This window comes from Triturus cristatus, chromosome 7 (genome assembly GCF_964204655.1).
Source record: "Triturus cristatus chromosome 7, aTriCri1.1, whole genome shotgun sequence".
Lineage (NCBI taxonomy): Eukaryota > Metazoa > Chordata > Amphibia > Caudata > Salamandridae > Triturus > Triturus cristatus.
The window spans coordinates 1,696,822,474-1,696,847,824 of record NC_140590.1 but is presented as its reverse complement, the minus strand read 5'-3'; the positions used below and the strand labels follow the sequence as shown (position 1 = coordinate 1,696,847,824).

The following is a 25,351-nucleotide window of genomic DNA, read 5'->3' as shown; positions in this document are numbered from 1 at the left end:
TGCAATACTGTGCGGACAATCAGGAAGAGGATGATGAAGGCCTAGAGGTCATGGCTCATGTGGAGGTTCCAGGGGAGGAAGTCCCAGGTATGTTTGGCCAGGTGGGAGGACCATCTCCTTCATGCTGGAGTTTTGTGGATGTGAAGAATGGTGGCCAGGCCAAGTTCGGATGCATAGAGTTTGGCCAACGGGGTCTTGGATGACAGATGTATAAGGTTGATTTTGGGATCTGGTGTTGTTGACTGCCTCCTGAGTGTGTGTGAGGAGTGTGAAGGTCATCCTGCAGCACACAGTGATCCCTTGCAGCTATCTCAGGTGGACGGTGATGTGGATGGGGTGCGGGATGTTGAAGCTGAGGTGTGCAGATGCATCCTGGATGTGGACAAGTTTCCCGCGAGTTTGGATGTACTTGCTCCGTAGAGGGCGGGGCAGTAGTTGACACGGCTGGTGTCGTGGACCTGGGGGATGGTCTGTCTTTCCTTGGAGTGGATCTATCTGTGGATCATGTGCATCATGCAGAGGGTGTTGCCGCATGAGGTACAGATGCTGGTGATTTGCATGGCAAATGTGAGTGACAAATCCATGATGCACACCATCTTGTGTGCGTGGCCACTGGGTGCTTGTGTAGGGCCCCTGCGGGTGGGACACAAGGAGTTGAGCCAGCTGTAAGGGGACAATCCTCAGATGATTACCTCAGTCCTGTACAAGTCCAGCCTCAGGTGGCTGATGTTCAGCCATTCATCCACGGACCTCATGCCTTCTTGAATGTTGGAACTGGCAATGGCTGCGTCTTTGGTGAGGGTGAGGAGCAGCTGGGTGTCAATGGCATACGACATGATGATGAGGTTGTGTGCGCATGTGATGGTGGAGAGGGGGGTCCTGGACACATTGAAGATTGACACGCTGAGAGATGATCACTGGGCCATGTGCCAGATAACGCCACTATACTACATGCTGAAGACTTGAGTCTCACTCCCATGGCCTTGCTGGTGGATGGAGCCGGTGTGGAGTAGGAGGGACATGATCTGGTTGATGTGACAGGGCCTGGTAGGCGGGGCAGCGCTGTGTAGGCAGTTGGAGTTGCACACTCAGCATGCAAAGGTGTCGTGTGTGCGCTTAGGGTATGCCTGAGAGCAGGCGGTTGATTTTCGGATGGACATTGCTTGGAGGGTGGCTGCAACATCAGACTGTAGTGTGATGTGGGTCATGCAAGGACATGAGGGTCGTGCAATGTGTTCGTTGCATGTGCTGACGGTCCTGCCGTTGGCACCGCGTGGCCGCAACAGTGGCACAGACAAGATGATGACAGCCAAATGAATGGGTGGAGGGAGGCAGGGAGGAGCATCTTTGAGGCGTGTGTGTTGCCGAATCCCGCTACTTTGTGTGCCCTTGCTGCCGGGGCCGCAGCAGCAGGTGGCATGTCCTGGAAACTATGCCAAAAGTAGCACACAAAGACAAGGATGTCAGAAAGGACAACTGCAACAGGCGTATGTAAAGGAAGGAGTGTCCGGTTACCCATGGCACACCCAGAGAAAATGGATGCACAATCACCAAAGATGACTGACACAGGATCAGGAAACAGAAGGCCGAGCTGCGCACAGGAGACACACCCTCAGCAGGCGTTGACGGCCCGTCGTGGGGACCAACATGCCCAAATACATACACAACCATGGACTTCATGCACAATAGAGATTCAAACCCATGAAGAAATGCATGCATGTAGCCAAACTACACATAGACTCATATGCACAATCTTTGACAACTATGCCAGAGATGCCGCATGCAAAGTGGCAAGAGACCTGCATTGACAGAGATGAGGCACCTTGGAGGGTGAGGAACACCTTTATTACTTAGGCTCACACTAGGGGAAATGCATCAATATGAACAGACTCATAGGTCATTTGGCTGAACATGTGGGACCTACACTGGACACCCCCTTCACAACACAGATGTTGTAAATCCAAATGGCCTGGCACACAAGTTAAGGGGATGAGCCAAACACCCCCTGCTGCACACGGAGAGGCTGCAATTCCCCATTAAGCCTCTTATGGGGATGTCCCACACTATGTCCACCCGTAACATCCCGTATGTTTCTGAGGGAAGTTTTACACACATTGATGCCATCATCAGAATCCACAAACCATTACAGATGACTGTCACGAAGGTTGACTATCAATTCATGGGAGTCATGCTACATGTCATGTGCCCCATGGTGAGTCGACAAGTATGCATGGTAACCCAACATGCACAGGAGCAGTCCCCACACATTTCAAACACGTAACACCCCCAAAATGCCTTGCTGCAATCCTCACCCAAAATGACTTTTCCCCATGTCCGTGCATGGAACGCTGATTAAGCACACGTTGCAATACTCATGAGGAATAGCAGGAGGCCAACGATGACATGACCAGACAACATGCGCAAGAACCTGTGGATGACAGACACACAAGAAGTCAGCTAAAAGATTGTTATCTGCATACATGGTCATTTACTCTACAGGAATAATGTTGTCACCATGCAAATTGAAAATTTAGTGTCTCAACTAAAATGAGTGGAATGACATCATCACTCGAGTGACACATCAGAACACACATCTAAGTCACTTAGCATACAGTCAGCTGGACACACACATTGCAACACATGCCACACAAGGCTCCAAGCGTGCAAACTCAGACCCAGTGACTCACCATTATGAGAAGAAGTTGTGTATGAGCTGACTCCGGACATCCTCCTCCTCCTCCTCACTTGTCTCGTGACCAAGCCCTTTATCCTCCACGGGTAGATGTTCCTGCTCATGCTGCTCCAGGATGAGTGGCACTGCCTTCTCCACTGCCATGTTGTGCAGCATGCAGCACACAAGGAAGATTTTGCAGACCCTTGCCAGTGCATATGGGAGGGACCCGCCTGTCTTGTGAAGGTGCCGTAGGAGCACACATGGTACGGACCGTACACACATACGTGTACTACCAGTGCCTACATGTAGGTGTACTACCAGTGCCTACACGCACGGGTATGCACTGGTAGTACACGTACGGGTACGTGTACTATCAGTGCCTACACGTACGTGTAGGCACTGGTAGTACCCGTACGTGTAGGCACTGGTAGTACACGCATGGGTACGTGTACTACCAGTGCCTACCCGAACGTGTACTACCAGTGCCTACACGTACGTGTACTACCAGTGCGTACACGTACGGGTACGCACTGGTAGTACACGTACGGGTACGTGTACTACTAGTGTGTACACGTATGTGTAGGCACTGGTAGTACACGTACGGGTACGTGTACTACCAGTGCATACACATACGTGTAGGCACTGGTAGTACCCGTACGTGTAGGCACTGGTAGTACACGTACGTGTAGGCACTGGTAGTACCCGTACGTGTAGGCACTGGTAGTACACATACGTGTAGGCACTGGTAGTACACGTACGTGTAGGCACTGGTAGTACACGTACGGGTACGTGTACTACCAGTGCGTACACGTACGTGTAGGCACTGGTCGTACCCGTACATGTAGGCATTGGTAGTACACGTACATGTAGGCACTGGTAGTACACGTATGGGTACGTGTACTACCAGTGCCTACCCATACGTGTACTACCAGTGCCTACACGTATGTGTACAACCAGTGCGTACACGTACAGGTACTCACTGGTAGTACACGTACGGGTACGTGTACTACCAGTGCCTACACGTATGTGTAGGCACTGGTGGGACACGTATGGGTATGTGTACTACCAGTGCGTACCCGTACGTGTAGGCACACTGGTAGTACACGTACGTGTAGGCACTGGTAGTACCCGTACGTGTAGGCACTGGTAGTACACGTACGGGTACGCACTGGTAGTACACGTACGGGTACGTGTACTACCAGTGCGTACACGTACGTGTCAAACGCACTGTGCAACTGGTGCCATAGGGGTACGTGTGAAACGCACCGTACCTGTGTGTGGATTTGAAAATTACATAGGGGACACATAAGGGACAAGTATTAGGCACTAAATGCATGCTAGTTGTCATGGATACAGAGTTTTCAGTTCAAACTTTTCCATTAGGTGTCCTGGAAAAGTCAGTTGGCCACAAAATACAATGTTGCAAAGTGGTTGTTGACATAACATGATGCTCAAAATTTGAACGATGCAAATGCTGTCACTGGTGTATGTGGAAAGGGATTGGAGTAAGCGTGAGATGCGAATGAATCTGACCAATCACTATGTACTCCTCCAAATGAATGCCCCTCAGCAAGACAGATATAAGTCAGCCAGAACGCATGAGAGGGCACTTGCCTGCACAACTTTCCTGTTGACAACACTGCTGCTGTCTGTGCTTCCTCTGGCACCATGTCAAGGTCTGTGGAGAGGGCCCAGCCATTCACCCAGGAGGAGAATGAGGCATTGCTGGATGTCATCCTCCCACAGTACACCAGCCTGTATGGGAGATCAGGGGAGCAGGTGAGTGCTGACTCCACTACCTTTGACTGTGCACCTTTTTTGTGACTGTCACTTCTGCCATTGTGTCCAGGTGTGACAGACATGCAATGTTGTTTAGAGTGGGTCCCAGGGGGGGGGGAATGGCTTATGTCTCCCATGCAGAGTATGATGTAGTTCATGTGTGCAGTGCTCACTTGCATTGTGCTTACTGTGACATTCACTGCATAGTGCATGACACATTCAGCCTGGCTAATCCTTTGTGGCATTTTTTGTCTATACCCCTGAGGTGATTCAGTGGTCCCCCCAGTGTGACAGGTGACTGTACCCACAGATGTGTGTGAGTTGAGTGGAGCTGTGGTGAGAGTGTCCAAGTGATGTGTACGCCCCCTGGACATTGATGTGTGTGAATGTTCCTTGTCATGTGGGTGAGTATCTATGTGAAGTGTTGCACCACAGCTACATGGAGGAGGCAACAGCTCTACCCATCTGATGTGAGAAGTAAGCTGTGCTGTGTGTCTGACTTGCTGAGCTAGCCCCACACCTGTGACACCCCACACGCAAGTGGCACATGTGCAGAGTGAGATTTGTATCCGCTGTTGCCAATGGCATGTGATTGATCTGTGCCTGTGTGTGTCTGTGTACTCTGCTGAGGTTGCGTCAGTGGCCTGGGGCATGTAACTGCTTGGAGGTGCTGTCCATCAGCCTGGTGTTGCTTGTGATTCACAGTGTGTGCCATCATCATGGAGTGTGTTGCACCCCTCATGCCACCTGTGTACTTTCAATGCCATGTAGTGCATTGGGGCTTCCACAGAGGCCAATGTCCATATGACAAAGATGCTATTCCTTGGCAGCATCCTATGCCCTGTTCAACATATCAAAGATGTTCAAATGTGTGTCTCTCTGACATGGAGCAGGTGTAGTGATGTTGTCTCACTTTGTCATCCTCACAGTTAACTGCCTACGAGAAGGGGGAGATCTGGAAGCGGGCCATCAGGGCCGTGAGATCGGTGGAGGGTCGCAGTCGGCACCTAGCCCAAGTCCGAAAACGGTGGCAGGACATCCGGTGCTGGACCCGGAGGATCGCCCGGGTCCAGCTGGGGGACTTACCTCCACGCCCCCACGGCGGGCGCCGACGCCTGACCCATCAGATGAGGCGTGTCCTGGCGGTGGTCTTCCCTGACATGGATAGGCAGTTACAGGAGAGACAGCAGCAAGGAGGGGGTAGGTACATGTGTGTTTGTTGTGTGTCACCAGCTTTTGGGAGTGCTCAGTCACCTGGATACACTGCCAGGGTTTATATGTGCAGTGCATATCCTGTTCCCCCAAGTCAACCGGTGATGTTCTTCCTCCCTTCCCCTCCTTGACATGAGTTCCCTGGTCTCTGTGTAATCACTATTGCACATGGTCATCTAGGCTGCCAGTTAATTCAAGTGCACATTGCTTTCTGCATCATGTGTGGGGGTGGCCTGTGACATGTGTTGGTACCTTGCCTGTGCCCTGTCCTGTTCAGTCATTTGGGGGTCCATATTTGTTGGCACTGATGCTGAGTCTCAACATAGGAGTGTGAGGTTTCAAATGAACAGACTTGCAGCATGCATGACCGATGTTGTGGCCTCAGACATGATGTGCATGAGTGGGAGATATATGCATAGTGCCGGGACGGTTGCTCATGTTACAGTCAGATCATTCCAGGACCATGGAGCAGTGTGCCCACTACAGTCCCCTGAGACACCCTTGTCTCGTAATCATGTGGGTCATCCAACACTGTGCCCATTCTCTGTGTGTTCAGCATAGGTTGGCCTCTGTGGCATTGTTCCCTGGCCTCATTTGTATTTATCTAAAGTGTGCTACATGTGTCCACTGGACAGGGTGACCCCATTTGGCTTTTGCATACTCACACTGGGCAGTGCCTGTGTGTCTATTTACAACTATCTGTTGATGGTTGTTTGTCACAAATATGTGTTGGCAGCCTCACGAGGTGATGTGGAGTACATTTGGGAATTCTTGATGCACATTTTTGTAAACCCTGATTAAGAGGTGTCACTTCTTGATCTGTCTCAATCACATTATCTCAGGTTTGGGGGGTTTGTGTGGGCGAGGCCTACATGTCCAAACCTTATGTCTCCTTGCCAGGTCTGACCTGTGTGTTATAATTGTCTGGACAGACACTCAACATGCAGTGACCCAGTGATGTTGTGCAGGGTTTAATGTTTGTGCTTTGCAGCATGTGTCAAAAGTTTAAATACATGATTCCTGCTCATCCATTTTTGGCACCAGTGTGTGGTCCAGATGCTACGTAGTTTGGTCTTTGTATGCTGACATCTGTGTGGACATTCAGGCTTGCCATGAGGGTGTCTCCTCAGTGCAGGTGTGCCTGCAGGCCCATTAGCTTATGCGTTGTCCTGTGTTTGGACATGTGTGCCACTCCACATGACAGGCAGTGGGTCAGATGTGTTGCCAACTGTGTCATCATGGTACGGATGGCCATGTGACAGGTGGCATGATTCAAGTTGTTAGTCAAAAGGTCTTGTACCTTGGCACTCACTACACTTGTCAACATGTCTTCATGTTTTCAATGCTTGACTTTGATGTTTTGTTGTGAAGGACAATAATGTGCCTGCATGACAGATGTCTCCCAAGGAAGTGCACAAAAAACCACCTTTACACTTTCAGGGAACACGCTGGCACATTTTAAAGAAAGGCACAGTTCGAATAAGACTGTTTTTCAGATTATACATATCCATGTTCCCACAGTGTGGTGGCATTTGGGTAAGTCCTTGGTTGTTGCTGATATCAACTTACGAGTGTCAAGTCATCCAGACCGCCGTGGTCCCATGTATATGTACTTACTGAAACCCCATTTCTTTCTAACAGTGGCTTCTTTGAATAAGGCTGGCAGCTCATACAATGACTGTGTAAATGTAGTTTTGTGTGCACCTCCTTGTGTGACTTCTTTTATACAGGCACATGTGTGTTCTGTTCACAAAGTGGCACATTCACACATTCTAAACATGTAGATTGTGTAAAGTGGTGTGATTCCCAAGGGATCATAATGTATTTCGTTTGGGTTTCCAAAGTACTTACAGGTCTCTGAGTGTGGGGACACCTTCAGCATTGAGGTCTGTTATTTAGCCTTGGGTGCCCCAATACTGTTTCTTTCACAGTAAACAAGAGGTGGCATGCCTTCATAGTATCGCTGTGCTCAACTGTTCCCAGACACTAGCTTCTCAGTATATTTCTAAATCAAATTTTGGCTGTTGTGTCCTATTTTTCCTTGTTTCCAAGTGGCATGGTGGGTCAACCAACTGGGAAGTACAGGGCTTACATATGTGCGGAGTAATCTAGATGTTACTCATGATGCATTGCCTGATATGCACTGTGACCTATTTTGTTTTCACTCATGTGTCAGATGTATACAGGTGACTGATTATTTTCTGTAGCTTCACCTTGCCCACAGCATCATCGGAGGAAACCGAGGGAGACACCTGCACGGACCTGGAGGAGGGATCCAGCACCGGTGCCACCAATGCTGGCGAGTCTGCGGGAGCAAGTGGCACGGAGGGCGAGGGGAGTCAGGCGGAGGACCTGTCTGGTGGCGAGACCGACTACAACGCTGACGGGTTCGAGGCTGAACTCATCGAGGGGGCGGAGGCTGCTACCACACCTGGCAGCAGCACAACATCTGTCCCCGCCTCCTCCATTCCCATCACTGCCCTCCCAGTTGCTCCAGTCCCTTCTGTCCGTGCAGGGCACCACCATGTCTCCTTCGTGCCAGGCACCGCTCCCCCTGCCCCTGTCACCCCTGCTGCTCTCACTGCAGAGTCTGTGGACATTCAGCGGCAGTTGCAGGTTGGCCAGACATCGATGCTGAATGTCCTCCATGGCCACACCAGACTGCTGACACAGATGGTGTCGTTCATGGAGGGCATGTCAGCAGCGATGTCTGACCAACGGATGTTGCTGAGGTCCATGGACTCTTCACTGACGGCAGCAGTGAGTCTCCTGCAGTGCTTCGTCCCCCCCTACCCCAGCCCCATCCACACTTCCCACTCCCATGCCTGTCCCATGCACACCCAGACATTCCCAAGCACGCACCCCACCAGACACAGGCAGCACACCACCACGTAAGGGCAAGCACACACCTCCTGGCACGCACACTCAGGGGGATAAAGGCACACCGACTGGGTCTGGGGCACACAGACATACACGCAGCCACAGTCTGAGTCCGCATGCCTCACTACCCAGTCCCTCCAAAAGCACTCCCCTTGGCTCCCCTGCCACACAGTCAGACAAGGAGAGCTACATGTCTGTGCTGGGCCTCAGCCCCACTGTGTCACCAGCCCGCAAACGGGCAAGGCACTCCCCGGGTAGGGGAGTTGAGTCCCCCCATGTCCACCCCCTCCCCCAGTAGCGCTGCACCCCATCCATCCGACCCCCCCTCCTTTGTGCCTGTGGTTTCTTCTGGTGCAGGGGATACTTTGGACGCCCTGGCAAAAGTGTGCAGTGCCGAGCTCACCTCCACCTTTGGCGCTGCCCCACCCCCTGTGGTGGAGGCATCCGGCCCTGCACCCACCACACCTACCCTTACACCTCCTGTCCCTGCGGTGCCTGGTCCTTCCCCACATGATGCCCCCCCCAGTCGACGAACCTGAGGGTTCCACTGTGCAGGCAAGCTAGGGGAGACGCGTGCCCATGTGTCCCCCCAAGGACTTCTATACTGGACTGGCCATTGGCCTTTGTATATAGTGTTCTTGGAAGAAAAAAAATGTATGCTGATTAAAGCATTTTCTTTTTACTTTGAATACTATTGCATTTCAGGTATTGATGTTGGTGCTGATGCTCCAGGAGTTGGGGTTGTGTTAATGTGTTATGTTTCTGGCAAAGGTTCGAGTCTGATGGTCATGAGGTGGACCATGGGATTTGCGTGCCATCACGAGGTCTCTGCAAAGGATCTTTGGTCGTGTGTGTTATTTGTTTTTTGAGACATTGAACCAAGGAGTGTCCCTTCCTCCGTGGCACCTGACATCTTCCCTGCAGAGAGTTGCACAATTGTTGTGCTGACCTGTGTATACATTCCCTTTGTTGGTGACGGATCCCTTCAACTATGGCCATGCCTGCTCAGCAATGTCTCCGGCTGCATCGTCTGTGCCATCCTTGCTAGTCACTGTACTTGTGTATTGAGTATGTTGCCATGCCTTCATGGAGAAATTCTCCCTTTTCCGCTCTATGCATGTGTGTAATCCCAGCCTAGCACACATATGGTACTTGTTCTGCAGGGTATTTGGGCACCTGACTCACAATTGTGGGCATTGTATCTGTGGGAACTCCACCCTATTCCTTCCATGAGAGACAACATCTTGGTGGCTGTCCCAGCACCTGTACATTCCTATCAGTCCTGGGATGTGCGTGACAGTGTGTGTTCCCTTTGGCTCTCTTAGTTTAGTAGGCATTGACATGACTATACTGTCTTGTGGCATGATCTCTGTGTGTGTATTGTGCTGCATCCGCCAGGGGTGGGTATGCATGTGTCATTTGTCCTCACACCCACATGTGGTGTGTCATGCAGTGGGGGAAAGACATCCATCCTCATGGAAGTGGGACACTGCTGTCAGTGATGTGTTGTTATGGCACTATCAACATAGTCGAAAATTAGGGATGCGTACATACACCCATGGAGTTGTGGTCATCTGATAATGATGTACACACCCCCATGTCTCTGTCCACTGCTGGTATTCCTCTGCACCCACCCTTCACATGTCTCTGTCCACTGCTGGGAGTGATAGGCACCCACCCCCATGTCTCTGTCCACTGCTGGGAGTGATAGGTACCCACCCCTCACATGTCTCTGTCCACTGCTGGGAGTGATAGGCACCCACCCCTCACATGTCTCTGTCCACTGCTGGGAGTGATAGGCACCCACCCCCATGTCTCTGTCCACTGCTGGGAGTGATAGGCACCCACCCCTCACATGTCTCTGTCCACTGCAGGGAGTGATAGGCACCCACCCCTCACATGTCTCTGTCCACTGCTGGTATTCCTCTGCACCCACCCCTCACATGTCTCTGTCCACTGCTGGGAGTGATAGGCACCCACCCCTCACATGTCTCTGTCCACTGCTGGTATTCCTCTGCACCCACCCCTCACATGTCTCTGTCCACTGCTGGGAGTGATAGGCACCCACCCCTCACATGTCTCTGTCCACTGCTGGTATTCCTCTGCACCCACCCCTCACATGTCTCTGTCCACTGCTGGGAGTGATAGGCACCCACCCCTCACATGTCTCTGTCCACTGCTGGTATTCCTCTGCACCCACCCCTCACATGTCTCTGTCCACTGCTGGGAGTGATAGGCACCCACCCCTCACATGTCTCTGTCCACTGCTGGTATTCCTCTGCACCCACCCCTCACATGTCTCTGTCCACTGATGGGAGTGATAGGCACCCACCCCTCACATGTCTCTGTCCACTGCTGGTATTCCTCTGCACCCACCCCTCACATGTCTCTGTCTACTGCTGGGAGTGATAGGCACCCACCCCCATGTCTCTGTCCACGGATGGGAGTGATAGGCACCCACCCCTCACATGTCTCTGTCCACTGCTGGGAGTGATAGGCACCCACCCCTCACATGTCTCTGTCCAGTGCTGGGAGTGATAGGCACCCGCCCCTCACATGTCTCTGTCCACTGCTGGGAGTGATAGGCACCCACCCCTCACATGTCTCTGTCCTCTGATGGGAGTGATAGGCACCCACCCCTCACATGTCTCTGTCCACTGCTGGTATTCCTCTACACCCACCCCTCACATGTCTCTGTCCACTGCTGGGAGTGATAGGCACCCACCCCCATGTCTCTGTCCACTGATGGGAGTGATAGGCACCCACCCCTCACATGTCTCTGTCCACTGCTGGGAGTGATAGGCACCCACCCCCATGTCTCTGTCCACTGCTGGTATTCCTCTGCACCCACCCCTCACATGTCTCTGTCCACTGCTGGGAGTGAAAGGCACCCACCCCCATGTCTCTGTCCACTGCTGGGAGTGATAGGCACCCACCCCCATGTCTCTGTCCACTGATGGGAGTGATAGGCACCCACCACTCACATGTCTCTGTCCACTGCTGGTATTCCTCTGCACCCACCCCTCACATGTCTCTGTCCACTGCTGGGAGTGATAGGCACCCACCCCTCACATGTCTTTGTCCACTGCTGGGAATCCTAGGCAGCCACCCCTCACATGTCTCTGTCCACTGCTGGGAGTGATAGGCACCCACACCTCACATGTCTTTGTCCACTGCTGGGAATCCTAGGCAGCAACCCACCCACCCACCCGCACCCTTGGTGCAGTACACTGCTGTCCTGGGCATACACACACCCCAATATACTGGTTATATGCTGCCCAGGCCCTAAGCCAACATTCGTGGCGTGTGTATGCCTTGTATCACAAATGTACTGGTGCCCTAGGGGTACGGGTGATGCGGACCGTACCCCCGCATTCATAGGGTGGGTACGGTCCGTACCACGCGTACCCCTACATCACCACTACAATGGTGGTACGGACCGCTCTGAGGGCGTGGGTACGGTCCGTACCACCATTGTAGTGGTGACGTAGGGGTACGTGTGTACGGACCGCACCCACGCCCTCAGAGCGTGGGTACGGTCCGTACCACCATTGTAGTGGTGACGTAGGGGTACGCGTGGTACGGACCGTACCCACGCCCTCAGAGCGTGGGTACGGTCCGTACCACCATTGTAGTGGTGGCATAGGGGTATGCGTGGTACGGACCGTACCCACGCCCTCAGAGCGTGGGTACAGTCTGTACCACCATTGTAGTGGTGACGTAGGGGTACGCGTGGTACGGACCGTACCCACGCTCTGAGGGCGTGGGTACGGTCCGTACCACCATTGTAGTGGTGCCATAGGGGTACGCGTGTTACGGACCGTACCCACGCCCTCAGAGCGTGGGTACGGTCCGTACCATGCATACCCCTACGTCACCACTACAATAGTGGTACGGACCATATCCATGCTCTGAGGGCGTGGGTATGGTCCGTACCACGCGCACCCCTACGCCACCACTACAATGGTGGTACGGACCGTACCCACGCTCTGAGGGCATGGGTACGGTCCGTCCCTCCATTGTAGTGGTGACGGGTACGCGTACACGTCCACTTCCGTTGTTACGGTACGAAGGGATTGGTGGACACGCCCCCCGAAGTGACCAGACCCTGGAGGTAATGTATGTCCTCCATAATGTATGTTTTAATTTGTGTAGGGGGTATGTTTCATGACCCTCACCCCCCCTTGACCCATGGGTGTTGTTCTCACCTTCTGCGGCGTGTGCGTCGGGTTCGGTGTACCAGGTCATAGGCTAGGAGTGCCGGGATGACACGTAGGATGGGGGTCTATGGCTGTCCGTCGCGTACCGGTGCTCCTTATTCGCGTCATACTCAATTTTCCGGGAGTTTTTGGCTGCCGTAAACAATGAGCCGTGCGGAGTGACATAGGCACGAATCGTACTTGCTGGTCCGTAAAACGCTGCCTGACTCCGTACGGACGTCACGTACACGATGTCCCGGATCAGAATTGTGGGTATTTTTTAGCCGTACGTAGTTTTGTACGATTCATATGGAAATGGTATTTCTGTACGAATCGTACTTGCTGGTTTGTAAGGTGGATTTCCCGGGTACGAGTTGTACGGAGAATACACTCCGTACGACCATTCGTACCCGGGTTTTACAGGATTGGAATCGGCACCTTAATGTAATAGTTTATTTTTATTTTGAGTGCTGTGGTGGGTTGTGGGGTTTATAGGGGTAAAGGGTGGGAGGTAAATTTATTATAATAAATTAATAATTATATTTAAAAATAATACTAATTATTTTATTGATAAATATTTATTTTAATTGATAATTATTTTTTGATTATGTTAGGTTTTAGGCGCGGCTTGGGGGGTTTGTAGGATATAGGGTGGGAAGTCATTTAGTTATGATTATGTAATAATTCATTTTTTATTATTATTAATTATTTAATTGATCTTTAATTATGGAATATGTGTAATTAATTTAATTTGATATTTTCATTTTTAGTGTGGGTCGTGGTTTTTGTAGGGGTAATGGGTGTGAAGGAAATTAGTAACAATAATTAATCACAATCAAAAACCGATGCAGGACGGAATCCAACAGTGTTGCTACTGTTGAACCGATTGCAGTAGGAATAGTAAATTTGATCCCTCCGCAATCAAACACTTTCTTTACTATTGCACAGACTGGAGCGGGAATAGTAAATTTTATCCCTCCACAATCCAACAGTTTCCCTACTGTTGAGCCCATTGGACTGGGAATAGTAAATTGTTACCCTTCCTGAGTCCAACCCTTTCCCTACTTTTGCACTGACTGAAAATAGTCATATGTGTCACCCCCCCTCCCCCGAGTCCATCACTTTCCCTACTGCTGCACAGACTGGAGCGGGAATAGTACATTTTACCCCTTCTGAGTCCAACGCTTCCCCTACAGTTGCACAGACTGGAGTGGGAATAGTAATTTTTACCCTTCCTGAGTCCAACACTTTCCCTGGAGTTGCACAGACTGGAGTGGGAATAGTACATACATTTTACCCTTCCTGAGTCCAATGCTTTCCCTACTGTTGCAGGCATTGGAGTGGTACTGTTGCAGGCATTGGAGTGGGAATAGTAGATGTATTATTCCTACAATTCTATACTTCTATTATCATTGTTTAAATTTATATTATTATGTTTATGTGTAATGAAAGTTATACTATTTTTATTTAGTAATGTCTTTAATATACAATATATATTTTTGGGAAAAATAAATTTTTTATATTGTTTATTTTTCTTATGTGCAATTAATTTGGACTGTTTTTAAAATAATTCCAGTTGATTTGTTATGGTTTAAAATGTATTGTGTGTGTGTGTATATATATATATATATATTCACTGAAAAAACCATAGGTTTCACACATGTTATAGTTAGCGGAAATTTTACTGATAAAAAACCAATGAAATTCCCCCGTTATAGTTAGTGCAGGCAACTATAACTCACGCGACCGCAATCCTCTGCTGATGCTAATACTGTATTTAGACACTTATTTGCCCATGTCTTCTTCCATACATTTTTAGCTATACATATATTACAAATATTTTTTTTTCATAAAGACACATATGTCATCAGCAGAAGATTGCGGTCGCGTGAGTTATAGTTGCCTGCACTAACTATAACGGGGGAATTTCATTGGTTTTTTATCAGTAAAATTTCCGCTAACTATAACATGTGTGAAACCTATGGTTTTTTCAGTGAATTTGCAAGGTTTTTTAAATGCTAATTCCTAACTATAACGTGTGTGAAACCTATGGTTTTTTCAGTGAATTTGTACGGTTTTTTAAATGTTAAGTTACTTTACGCCATTCGTGGCGTGCGCGCCCACTTAACGCAGTTCGTTCTGTGCGCGCACGGTGCGCTTCGCGCACCGTGCGCGCACTTTCCGCAGTTAGTGCCGTGCACGCACGGTGGGCACGCGGTGCGCTACGCGCACCGCGTGCCCACGTTACGCTAGATGGGCCATGTACGCACGATGCGCTTCGCGCACCGTGCGCACATGGAGGACATATGATGCACTTCGTTTTGAAAGGTAATATTTTAATTTTTCGTAATTTTTATAAGCCATGCACAAATGGTGCCCTTCGGGCACCATTTGCACACGGGGTGAACAGAGTGTGGATAATTTTTTTATTTATTTATTTATTTTAAATATTATAGTTTATCTCAAAAGTTATAAGCCACCGCGTGCCCACGTTACGCTAGATGGGCCATGTACGCACGATGCGCTTCGCGCACCGTGCGCACATGGAGGACATATGATGCACTTCGTTTTGAAAGGTAATATTTTAATTTTTCGTAATTTTTATAAGCCATGCACAAATGGTGCCCTTCGGGCACCATTTGCACACGGGGTGAACAGAGTGTGGATAATTATTTTTTTTTTTTTTAAATATTATAGTTTATCTCAAAAGTTAATAAGCCATGCACAATAGGTGGCCTTCGGCCACCAATTGCACACGGGGTGGGGAGAGTGTGGATATTTATTTTTTTTATATCATTTTTTACCGTACGCGTACGGTAAGCGTAATCGGCGAAATTAGCGAAAAAAAAAAAATTCAGTTTTTGGCCTTGGGGGATCTTTGGGGACTCCCTCAACATGGCTATGTGTGTGGGAGCTGTCTAAACAGCCCCTTTACATGTTTTTGTGCTTTGTATTTTCATCATCACTCTCAGTGCGAGAGAGAAAATGGCGGCCGCCGCTTCCTGGTTTCGGCCGATTCGAATGTTTACTAAGATCTAAGAGCCAATCAGAATCGCGCTCGCGCACGCCACCGTACGCGTACGGTAAGCGTACCGTAAGCGCACCGTAAGCTGGCTCAGATATATATATTGATTTAAAGGTGATTTTCTCAGAATCTACTGAACAGATTTACACCGAACCTACAAAAGGCACTTCCTTGACCTGAGGACTACCTCTCTGCCAAATTTCAAGTAATTCTGTTCAGCCGTTCGGGCTGTAGCCCTGTCTAAAGATCCTATGGAAAAATGCATGGGAAAAACGCGTTTTGGGACCCCCCTTTTATCTCAGCCCCCGCTTGACGAATCCCCCCGAGACTTTCAGGGTAGGAGCGGAGCGTAGCGCCCCACCTATTTTGAAAAATTCGCGAGGATTCGTCGACCGGCGCAAAAGTTATTCAAAATAGAATGTTGCGGATTTCCTATGGAAACGTGGTCCTAACTATAACTACCTACTGGCGACCGCCAGTAGGTAATATATATATATATATATATATATATATATATATATACATACATACCTATACATGATGTGCTAGTACAACTGTCTGTTGGTAGAAGAGATCTTCTCACTACACTTTTCTTTCTCTCATTTTTCTCTCATTTTTGCACATTTATCCACGTTTAGCCACTCTTACACTTCTCCCCTCCTTATCTCATTTCCAACAGGCAGAGGGAATACCTCAAGAGAGGACTCACAGCTTCATGCTCTGCACTAAAAGTAAGGACCGGTAATGGGATTGCTTGACATGTCGGTTTTCGGGGTGGTTTGTTGGTCTAAACTGCAAAGTATGCCATGAACAATGCACTGTATAATACTGTCAAGTCTGCAAACTGGACTGGCCGTGAACAAGACAAGCATGCACTCGTCATGAACCATAAACCTTCATGCTTCATAAACCTACTGTACACTATATGGTATTATCAACCCTAAAATCCAGTGAGCTCTGTATCTATAGGATCCCATAAATGGACATCAGTATAAAGCAATGTACCTTACATTGATGTGATACTATAATCCCTACAAGAACGTAATGTCAAGAACTCATTGGAATAAATGATTCTATATACCATCAACTCATATGACACGCTCAACCTTGCAGCTCAGAGGATCAAAGATATTTACTAACTCTCGCTCCCTACCTGAATTACAGCAAATCTCCTTGACTCACAAGATCACAGCCGGTGTCTGGGAGGGCAACTCTTTTTCTCAAAATTGACTCATTGTTCCCTTTAAATCCCTCAAATTTATGGCTGTGATTGGCAAAACTTGATCATCAATTACAAATGGCTGTATCACCTTATAAGAGTCAAAGTCTAGGTTTGGGGGTTTAGCGGTGCCTGTTTTAAGGTTATAATTCAGAAAGGAATGGGGCAAATGGGAATGCTCAATTTCCTGAGTGAGATTTGTTAGTCACTGATGAATCTCTGAATGTTGTGTCATTTGTGAGTTTGGATTAGAATTTAGCTATATGTGGTATTAGGTAGGCAGCAGGAAGCACTGGACTACTTATCCATAGCAGGCAAAATCGGAGGAGAGAATGACAGAGATATACTGAATGAGGATGAGTGAGTGTAAGCGAGAGTCTGAGGGAGAAAGAGATGAGAGAGAGAAGTGATAAAGTCACTGATAGAGGAGAAGGAGAAAGACTTCCAGTTTGATTCACGTTTTTATCTCAGTTATTATTGAGTGGTTTGTTCTTTAGTTTTATTCTTTGGAGGTAGCTTAATTTTCCTAGCATTGTGAGGTAAGTAGGTAGGTAGGGACAATATATATCTTCTTTTATTTAATTTAACTTTATGCTATAGGTGTATTTTCTGCACCATATGTTATTGCCTTACAAGAATGGTGCATAAAGCCAATTCGGGATTTGCCAATTTCTACATGCTCTAGGGGACAGAGCACATGCACCGGGTCTGGACAGCATTCTAAAAACCAGCACTAAAATTCAGCAAAAAAATGTGCGTGACTATGAAAAAAGTGCCTTTTTCTCACAGCTACAAAGCAAAGATCAGTGCGCACTTGAAGAAACTTGATTTGGTTCCAACTGGGACGAGATGAAGGAGTAGGGATGACATCTGGTTACAGCAGGCGATGAAGTGGTGCTGTTATTCCAGGGGAACGTCGAGATCAAGGCAAACCTGAAAAAGAAGATGAGTGAAATAAGGAAGCCAACATATTAGTGCAAAAAGGGCAACAAATAGCATATTCATAAAAAACAGTAATAACATGCATGCAGCAGGTTTGTAAATAGCAAAAAACAAACCCTTTTGTTGTTATTCAAGGGAGAATCACCTCTTTGAGGGAAGAGGAGATATTATACACACCTCATTAGCTTTAGTAAAATCTTATATTTCCTCTTCATTGAAACTAGGAAAATCCACATTTTATCACAAGGCAATGAGATGGTGCAGTATGCAAGTTGAAAGCCTGGAGAAAACATGGCCTGCCACAGGTTCAGCTGGTTTATGGTAAAAGGTCATGCATGTTGACATATAAGACAGATCAGTGCCCCTAAGGATGTGTTCCAGTCTGGAGTGAGTGAAGAATGCATTTGAAGCCATTGAGCCATGAGTAGAGTGGGCTTCAGAAGAGGAGGTGTCATTCCACGAGGTGGACATGATTAGCTCTGCCCAACAACCCAACATTGTACGTGAAACCAGTTTGTGGATGTTCTTAAAGGAAAGAAGAAGCTGTTCCACAGAGCAGAGTTGGGTACTGTGGGAGATTTACACCTGCAGGCAGGGCAAGAAGAGCTAGGAAATAAGGGATCTTGAAAATAAGAGTAAAGACAGAACACAAGGTCATCTTGGTGCATGATAAAATGTACAACACTGCTCTGTCGGGTAATAAATTGAGTCCAGAAAGGGAGTGGGCCCTGACATCATAGACCCATCTGCGAGAGATCAGACATAATAAGGATGCCAGCTACGAGAAAGGTCTTTCAAGGAGAGGGAGAAATTGGAAAATGTGTAGGGAAACTAGCAAAGTAGAGCTGCCTATGGCGCCATCCATGTCGTATTTAAATATTAAATACCATCTTTTAGGCTCCACTTTAATCAAAAGCACTTACAAGCTTCAACTGTCTATTGTATCAACAACACCAGGAATAGTGAGAGGGAGAGGTGGTGCCTAGAATGACAGGGAAAAATGAAAACATGGCTGCGTGTCCAACATGTGGACAGGCAGGCTCAGAGGATGCCCCTTGTCCAAAGCCCAACATGTACTTGGAGAGACTAAGCTCAGTGAAGCCCCTTGAAAAGAGAAGATGAAACTAAACATGGAAGCATGTTTGCTAAGCATTCACTTGAGAGGAGGGAAGAAAAGGCCAGGAAGACTAGAAATGGGAAGGAACCAAAGACGAGCATTGTAAAAGTTGAGGTTTGCTAGATTCTTGGAAAAGCTAGATGCTAGAAGTAAACAGATTAGGGAGGGCCAGAGAGAGGGAAATGAAGCTGAGAAGGACAACTGATCATGGGGGGTGAGGCGTCACTGGATTGGCATAGTGGTGGGCTGGCCAGAGTCCTCCAAGACCCGATCCTGACCATGTTTTATTACATCATCTACAACTTAACAAACACCCGACCTGAGCACTGTCAAAAAATTGAGTTTATTAATGTAGAACTATTCAGAGAAGGAGGGCGAGGATACTCCTAGCCGGGAATCATGCAGCTGTGATGTGGGTGGAAGGCACCCGGCCATGGAACTTAGGATCTTTTAGCCTGAAGGTCAAGCAATGGTTTGCCTTGGAGATCTAATGATGTGTGTGGAAAATGGCATTTGTACGATTGACACTGCATAAAGGCATAGTCTAAGTAGAAAGGTTTCAAGGCCATGCCATCCTCCCTGATCTAGACCTCTCACAGCCAGCAACATTCACAGAGACGGCATCTACAGTTTCATCATCGCCCAACGGTGGGGCCCTTAATATTGACGCAACTCAAGCGTCATTATTAAGGGCCTCCATAAACTCTCTCTTATGCCTCGAGGAGAAGCTTACAGCAGGGAAGGCATCCTCTATTTAAGCTCTCTGTGAGTCAGTGTAGGCCTTTGCTAACCTATTTTCGTCAGGCAATTAGGTAATTCACTTTTGGTGCAATTACAAATAAGGTGTCACAAGCACACATAAAACTGTGTCGAAATTCTGAAATCTATAATCTCTTTATAAACTTGTGTATTTTAACAAAAACATATTAAGGCATGACTGAACAAAGTGGGAAAATTTGGAGAACCAAGCGCCATTTAAACAGTTATGAATAAGCTAAGAAAGGAAAAACATAAGGTATTTTTTTAAGAGAGTGCTAGCCTCATTCACAAGGCTGGGACACGAATATTTAAAATGTCAAGCCGAAGCCGCCACATTCTAGGAACTTAGAACGGTGATCTCATCATTTACATACTGATAATTCATTGGCTAATGCATATTGATGTCACAGAGGGGCTTCTGTAAGTAACTAAGGAAACCTAAATGGTTTTGACCCTAAATATGGGTTCATAAATGCTCATTGGCTCTGCTAGTCTGTGATGTAATGGAGCCATTGGTACTAGGCATCTCAGGTAACCATGGCAATGTGCAAATGCAGCAACAGCGCGTGTCACAAAGGGCCAGGGATAGGTCATTGGGCTCCATCTATGCAGCAGGCTGAATTGGTATAGTTAATGCTTACTGGCTCTGCCAATGTAAGACGTAAGAGAAGCACTACTGCAAAGCATTCCGCGTAACCTCAGCAATGGGCAGGAAAAAGGCACAACGATGGGGCAGGCACAGGAGAAAGGAAAGGACCCTTGCCAGTCAAAGGAATCAGGTCAGCAAATTCGGGAGGGGAATGCACAGCACACCTGGGGCTTATTCACAAGCCCCTTGTGCCGCCTGTTCGTCACTTTTTCCCATGTTAAAAGTGCCCTAAGTCCCCTTGCGCCTCTAGTGCGTCACTTTTACCCATGTTAAAAGTGACGCACCGGATGCGCAAGGGGCTTGTAAATAAAACCTTGTGTGGTATGCAGAGGTAGGACATTCAGAGCAGGATGTGCCTCTAGCAGATTTTTTTCAGAGGGAAGGAAAACCATCAGCAAACTAAGGGAGCAACTGTGGAAATGGAAGCCAATCCAGGAAAGGTTGGTGCCTCAACGCAGAAGGTTAAGACATGGGTTCACCAAACGGATCCAGGAGGAAGCCTTTGGAAGTGGTGGTTGTTGGTATGGAAACATGGGCAACCAGAGAGTTTTGTGGCAAGGGCACCAGCCAGGCACATCATCGTCATTGTATCTCTTTAACCTCCCCGATATAGGTCCGAGGTAGAGGGGCTCATGTCATGTTCAATGCAGTGCCGTTTACTCTTCTACAGACGTGTACTGGTGATGACACCCCCTTGAGCCTAGCGAAGGCATCATTCAGGTGCTTCCGTTTATAGATGGCTTTGCCAAGATTCCCAGGGGTTCCTGGGGCCACAGGGGGAAAAGGGGTGTCGAAAAGAAGGACATCAAAGTGATGTCAATTTGTCCTTCGGCATATCTAGGGTAGACTCTAACTGGGTACTTGAGTCGTTGATTGCTTTCTGCAACTGGTGCTGCAAGCGTGCGGTGGGGGGAGAAGTACCCCCTGCTGTCCTCCTCTGAGGTTGGCATGCTAAGAGGTGCCTGATAAATGTGTTCACTTAAATGTTGGACGGGGTTGTTGATTTTCAACGGATGTAAAAACAAATCATATTCCCCTAAAAATTCAGAATTTACAAGACAACATAAAGCCGCCCTGCCTGGCTTTTCATGTAACAATGGCCCCCTTTCGTGCATTACTTTGTGTGAAAGGGACGTTCCATGGGTTTTGCTGTGGGTGTTACCACGCATTATCTATGGAAACTGACGCATTCCCAGATTTACAAGATTTGCAAATTTGCCTTTCTACCCTTTTCTTTTGACGCACGGCAGCACCGCAGGAAGGCTTGCTGCTCTGCCTTGCGTCACAATATTGTAAAGGAGGCCCTGAGTTTGAAAGTTTTATCACAAAATACATAAATAGCATATACTGCCACAACGAGAGCTACTAACGAGGGTCAGATTTCTCTGCAGAAATGACGACTTGCTTTCCCTACAACACAAATACACAAATACCAATTGCACAAGATAACTAATAAGGGGGCCTCAATTGCAATATTTTGATGCACTGCAGTGCAAGCCTTCCTGCTGTGCTGCCGTGCATCAAAAAAAAAGGACAGGAAGGCGCTGTATCTATGAGATACAGAGCCTTCCTGTCCTTTCTCTCTGCGCTGGCGCAAAATGGGCTGCCATGCGTCAACACAGGCCCCATTGCACCACGGTGCAAGGTTGTCTGCGTTGTAGGAGTAATTTTGGGGGCAGGAAGGGAGGTGTTTTCCTCTTTCTATGTGTGCTGAAGAATGCATCACACATAGAAAAAGGAAAAATGACGCATTCCCAAGTTTACAAAACCTTGTAAATCTGAGAATGCATCAGGTATCATTGATGTTGTGTGGTAACACCCACAGCAACACCCATGGAAGGCCTCTTTCAAGCAGAGTAATGCGTGAAGGGGGCCATATTTACAGAGCCATGAAAAGCCACGCAGGGTGAATTTATGTGGCCTTGTAAATATGGGCAAAGCTAAACCAAAGGGGATGATGGACGGAGTGTTGAACAATGCAAGCACTCACGCCCAGTCAACTGATCTGTGTTTAATCCATCATCATTCTTTAGCTCACTCCGCCACCCCAGTTGAGACATGGCCGTATGCAAATCAGTCTGACCATGTGCCTCATGGGTGAGTGCTTGCAATGTTCAACACTCTGTCCATCATCCCCTTTGGTTTTCCTTTGTTCGCCCTAAATTGGCAGGGTATGCCCAGACGTGGGTACCTTGCTCACTTTGCCACTGGATTCAAGCTAGCCTGGCTGATAACGGCTGATTAGCCAGAAACCGGTCCCAGGATGCTTGTTTCCGGTCCAGGGAAGACATGGCTTGGCAGTTCGGGCTGGACTGTTCTCATTGACCTATTTACATCATATGCACTTTGTGATCTGCAGGGTACAAGTTCTTTGCAGCAGTCATATTAACCCTCTGTGCTACCTTATGCTGAGTCAAAACTTCCAGGAGAGAAAACATCTCTTTCCAGGAAGAACATCAATCACCGGAGTTATTGTGACATTTTAATTGTTACTTCCAAATTGCTGGAGGCCAGGAACGCTGCCAAAACCGTAATATAGTTAGAAACAGGGCACTGTGTGGTGGCAGCAGTCGCACCACCCTAGAGCCGGCCTTAAGTGCTAGACTCATAATTTTATATGTGTACATCTCAGGGGAACCATTTTCCTGAGATAACACACTGAATATACAAGACGATGTAGACCAGCCCTTTCACATAAGCTAAGGGTAGATGTGGGGAGGTCTTGGTGTTCCTTGATGCTTTCAGCCACAGGAGCCCATAGGTCTACTCACAGCTCTTGCTATGCGGACAGTGACCCATAAGTGGATTTTTTAAAAACTCTCATGGGTTGCGATAGATCCAATATTGTGCAGTGGTGCTTCTCCCATGGTGAGTCAGGGCTGCCTGGGGAGCCGCTTGGGCAGATGTCATGAGCAGCCAGGCGGGGACTGCTGGGCCACCGTTTAAGACAGCAGAGGACAGGGAGAACCTGTGGAAGGATGAGTGGAGGTGGTAGAAGTAAAACAAGAGAGGCTGAAGCAATGAAAACTGCAATACCTTTACACCAATTAAAGAGAATGTCTGATGTTCTAACCTGATCTCAATGACCGTAAGACTAGATGAGCGAGAATGCATGACTCAACCAGATGTGAAATGGGTCCAGTAGCTGTCAGGTGAAAGCAACAGCAGTGCAATCTTACTACAAGGTCCACCCACATCCAAATATGAATGCAGCAGTGGACATGTCACTCTAAATGATGCACTCAGATGGGATGTTAGCAAAAGAGCTTCATAATATAATGTCCTAGATGCAACACAAGGTAGTAGAAGGAACAAACAGAGCTGCCACATCTTCAACTTTTGCATCATTGACATTGATGAAGACCTCATCCTCGAGTGCATCAGCGACAACAAAAACACGGTCATTGACAACATCGTAGATGACAACAATGGTGTCTCTCTCGTACACACACCCCACATCCGCAAAAGCAGATCATGAGCTCTAGCTTTCTCATGCCTCACATCCAAAATGTGGAACAATCTCCCCCTGCACTTAAGAGCCTACTCCTTGCGTTAGAATTTCACAAGAAGCTGAAGATCCGGCTCTTCAACTAAGACCCAGACGACTTTCTCACCTGCTCCAGCGCCTGGATAGCCCATGGGTGCAAGTCGCGCATTACAAATCCAGGGAACATAACATGATGACTTCAGAGGAGGAGTATGTCATGTCCATTGAACAACTGATTCAGGCCCCGGATAAATTGATTATTCATGTGGTTTTGGATGAGGGGGGTTTCAGTCCAGTCCCCAGTAATTTCCCCTAATGAAATTAGTCAATTTCAGAACCTCATTTAGAGAGCCTCCAACAAATTCCAATTGCTTTGCCACCTGCAGAGAGTCATATTTTGTATTTTACATCAGAGCTAAAATCTGACAATCAGTCAAGACAATCACTATTCAGGATCACTTCTGGGAACAAGTCTGAAAAACTAAGAAACTACTTCTTCAAACATTGCATTTCTTAAAAAGAAATATAAAGCTTCTAAATACTGACCTAACTGTCTGCTGAATCATGTCAAAACTGACTGTGGCGTCTCTATGGTTGTCCCGCGATGGCCTGATAATCCACCCTCACCCTCAGCATGCCCCCGTATATGGTAGGTAGGAACATAGACACAATGGGCAAAAAAGTAGCCATATTTGTGGCTATTGAAATTGTTGGTGCTACGGCTACTCGTTTGCCATGACAGGCACTTATGGTTGGCATTGGCCATTTCCTTGGGACATTGTCAGATAATTAAAAGACAGAGGTTTAAGCCACCGTGAAGGAAGGTGAACTAACATCTACGACTGTTACCCACACTTTGATGGCAAATGGACTTGTGCTGTGAGGTTACTCTTGACCTTGGAGCCTTCATTCAGACTTGAGGTCAAGCCAATGATTGTTGATCACTGTTTAATGGGATAGCTTTATTGGGTAAACCTGTTGATGATAGCAATACATTAATGGATACCCATGCTTCATTACAAGGCTGCCAATCATACTCAGGAAAAAGAAGACAGTGTCAGGGAGGCTATCAATGCAGCACTTATCAATCAACCCTACAACTCACAGGACAACTATGCCCCATCTCACTCATACCAACAAACCTGAAAGCTGTACTTCAGAATGGTGAAATCAGTGTCCATGAAAAGGGACTTCCAATAATAAAAGCATCTGTCAGCCACAAGCAACACGACTGCTGTTTTCCAACATCCTCAATGGCAATACCGATCGATTTAGTGGGTGGGGGCGATTTACATCAGTCAGTTTTCATCACGGCCGCAAATCGTTTTCCAGTGAATAATGTCTATTGGTTAAGAGACCCTTCCTTCTAGCTATTCATGTTCTGTTTCATTTAGCACTGTTTCGTAGCA

General features: G+C 47.9%; 1 protein-coding gene across 4 annotated transcripts in view; it reads left to right on the top strand.

Moving 5' to 3' along the window:
* Window positions 1-25,351, top strand: part of LOC146812806 (alpha-2-macroglobulin-like protein 1) — a 468,691-nt gene that overhangs the window by 270,415 nt on the left and 172,925 nt on the right. For all 4 annotated transcript variants that reach the window (XM_085619916.1, XM_085619915.1, XM_085619914.1 and 1 more), the window contains exon 22: window positions 16,449-16,500. In XM_085619916.1, the coding sequence (XP_085476042.1) occupies window positions 16,449-16,500 (52 nt within the window). The remainder of the gene's footprint in view (window positions 1-16,448; window positions 16,501-25,351) is intronic.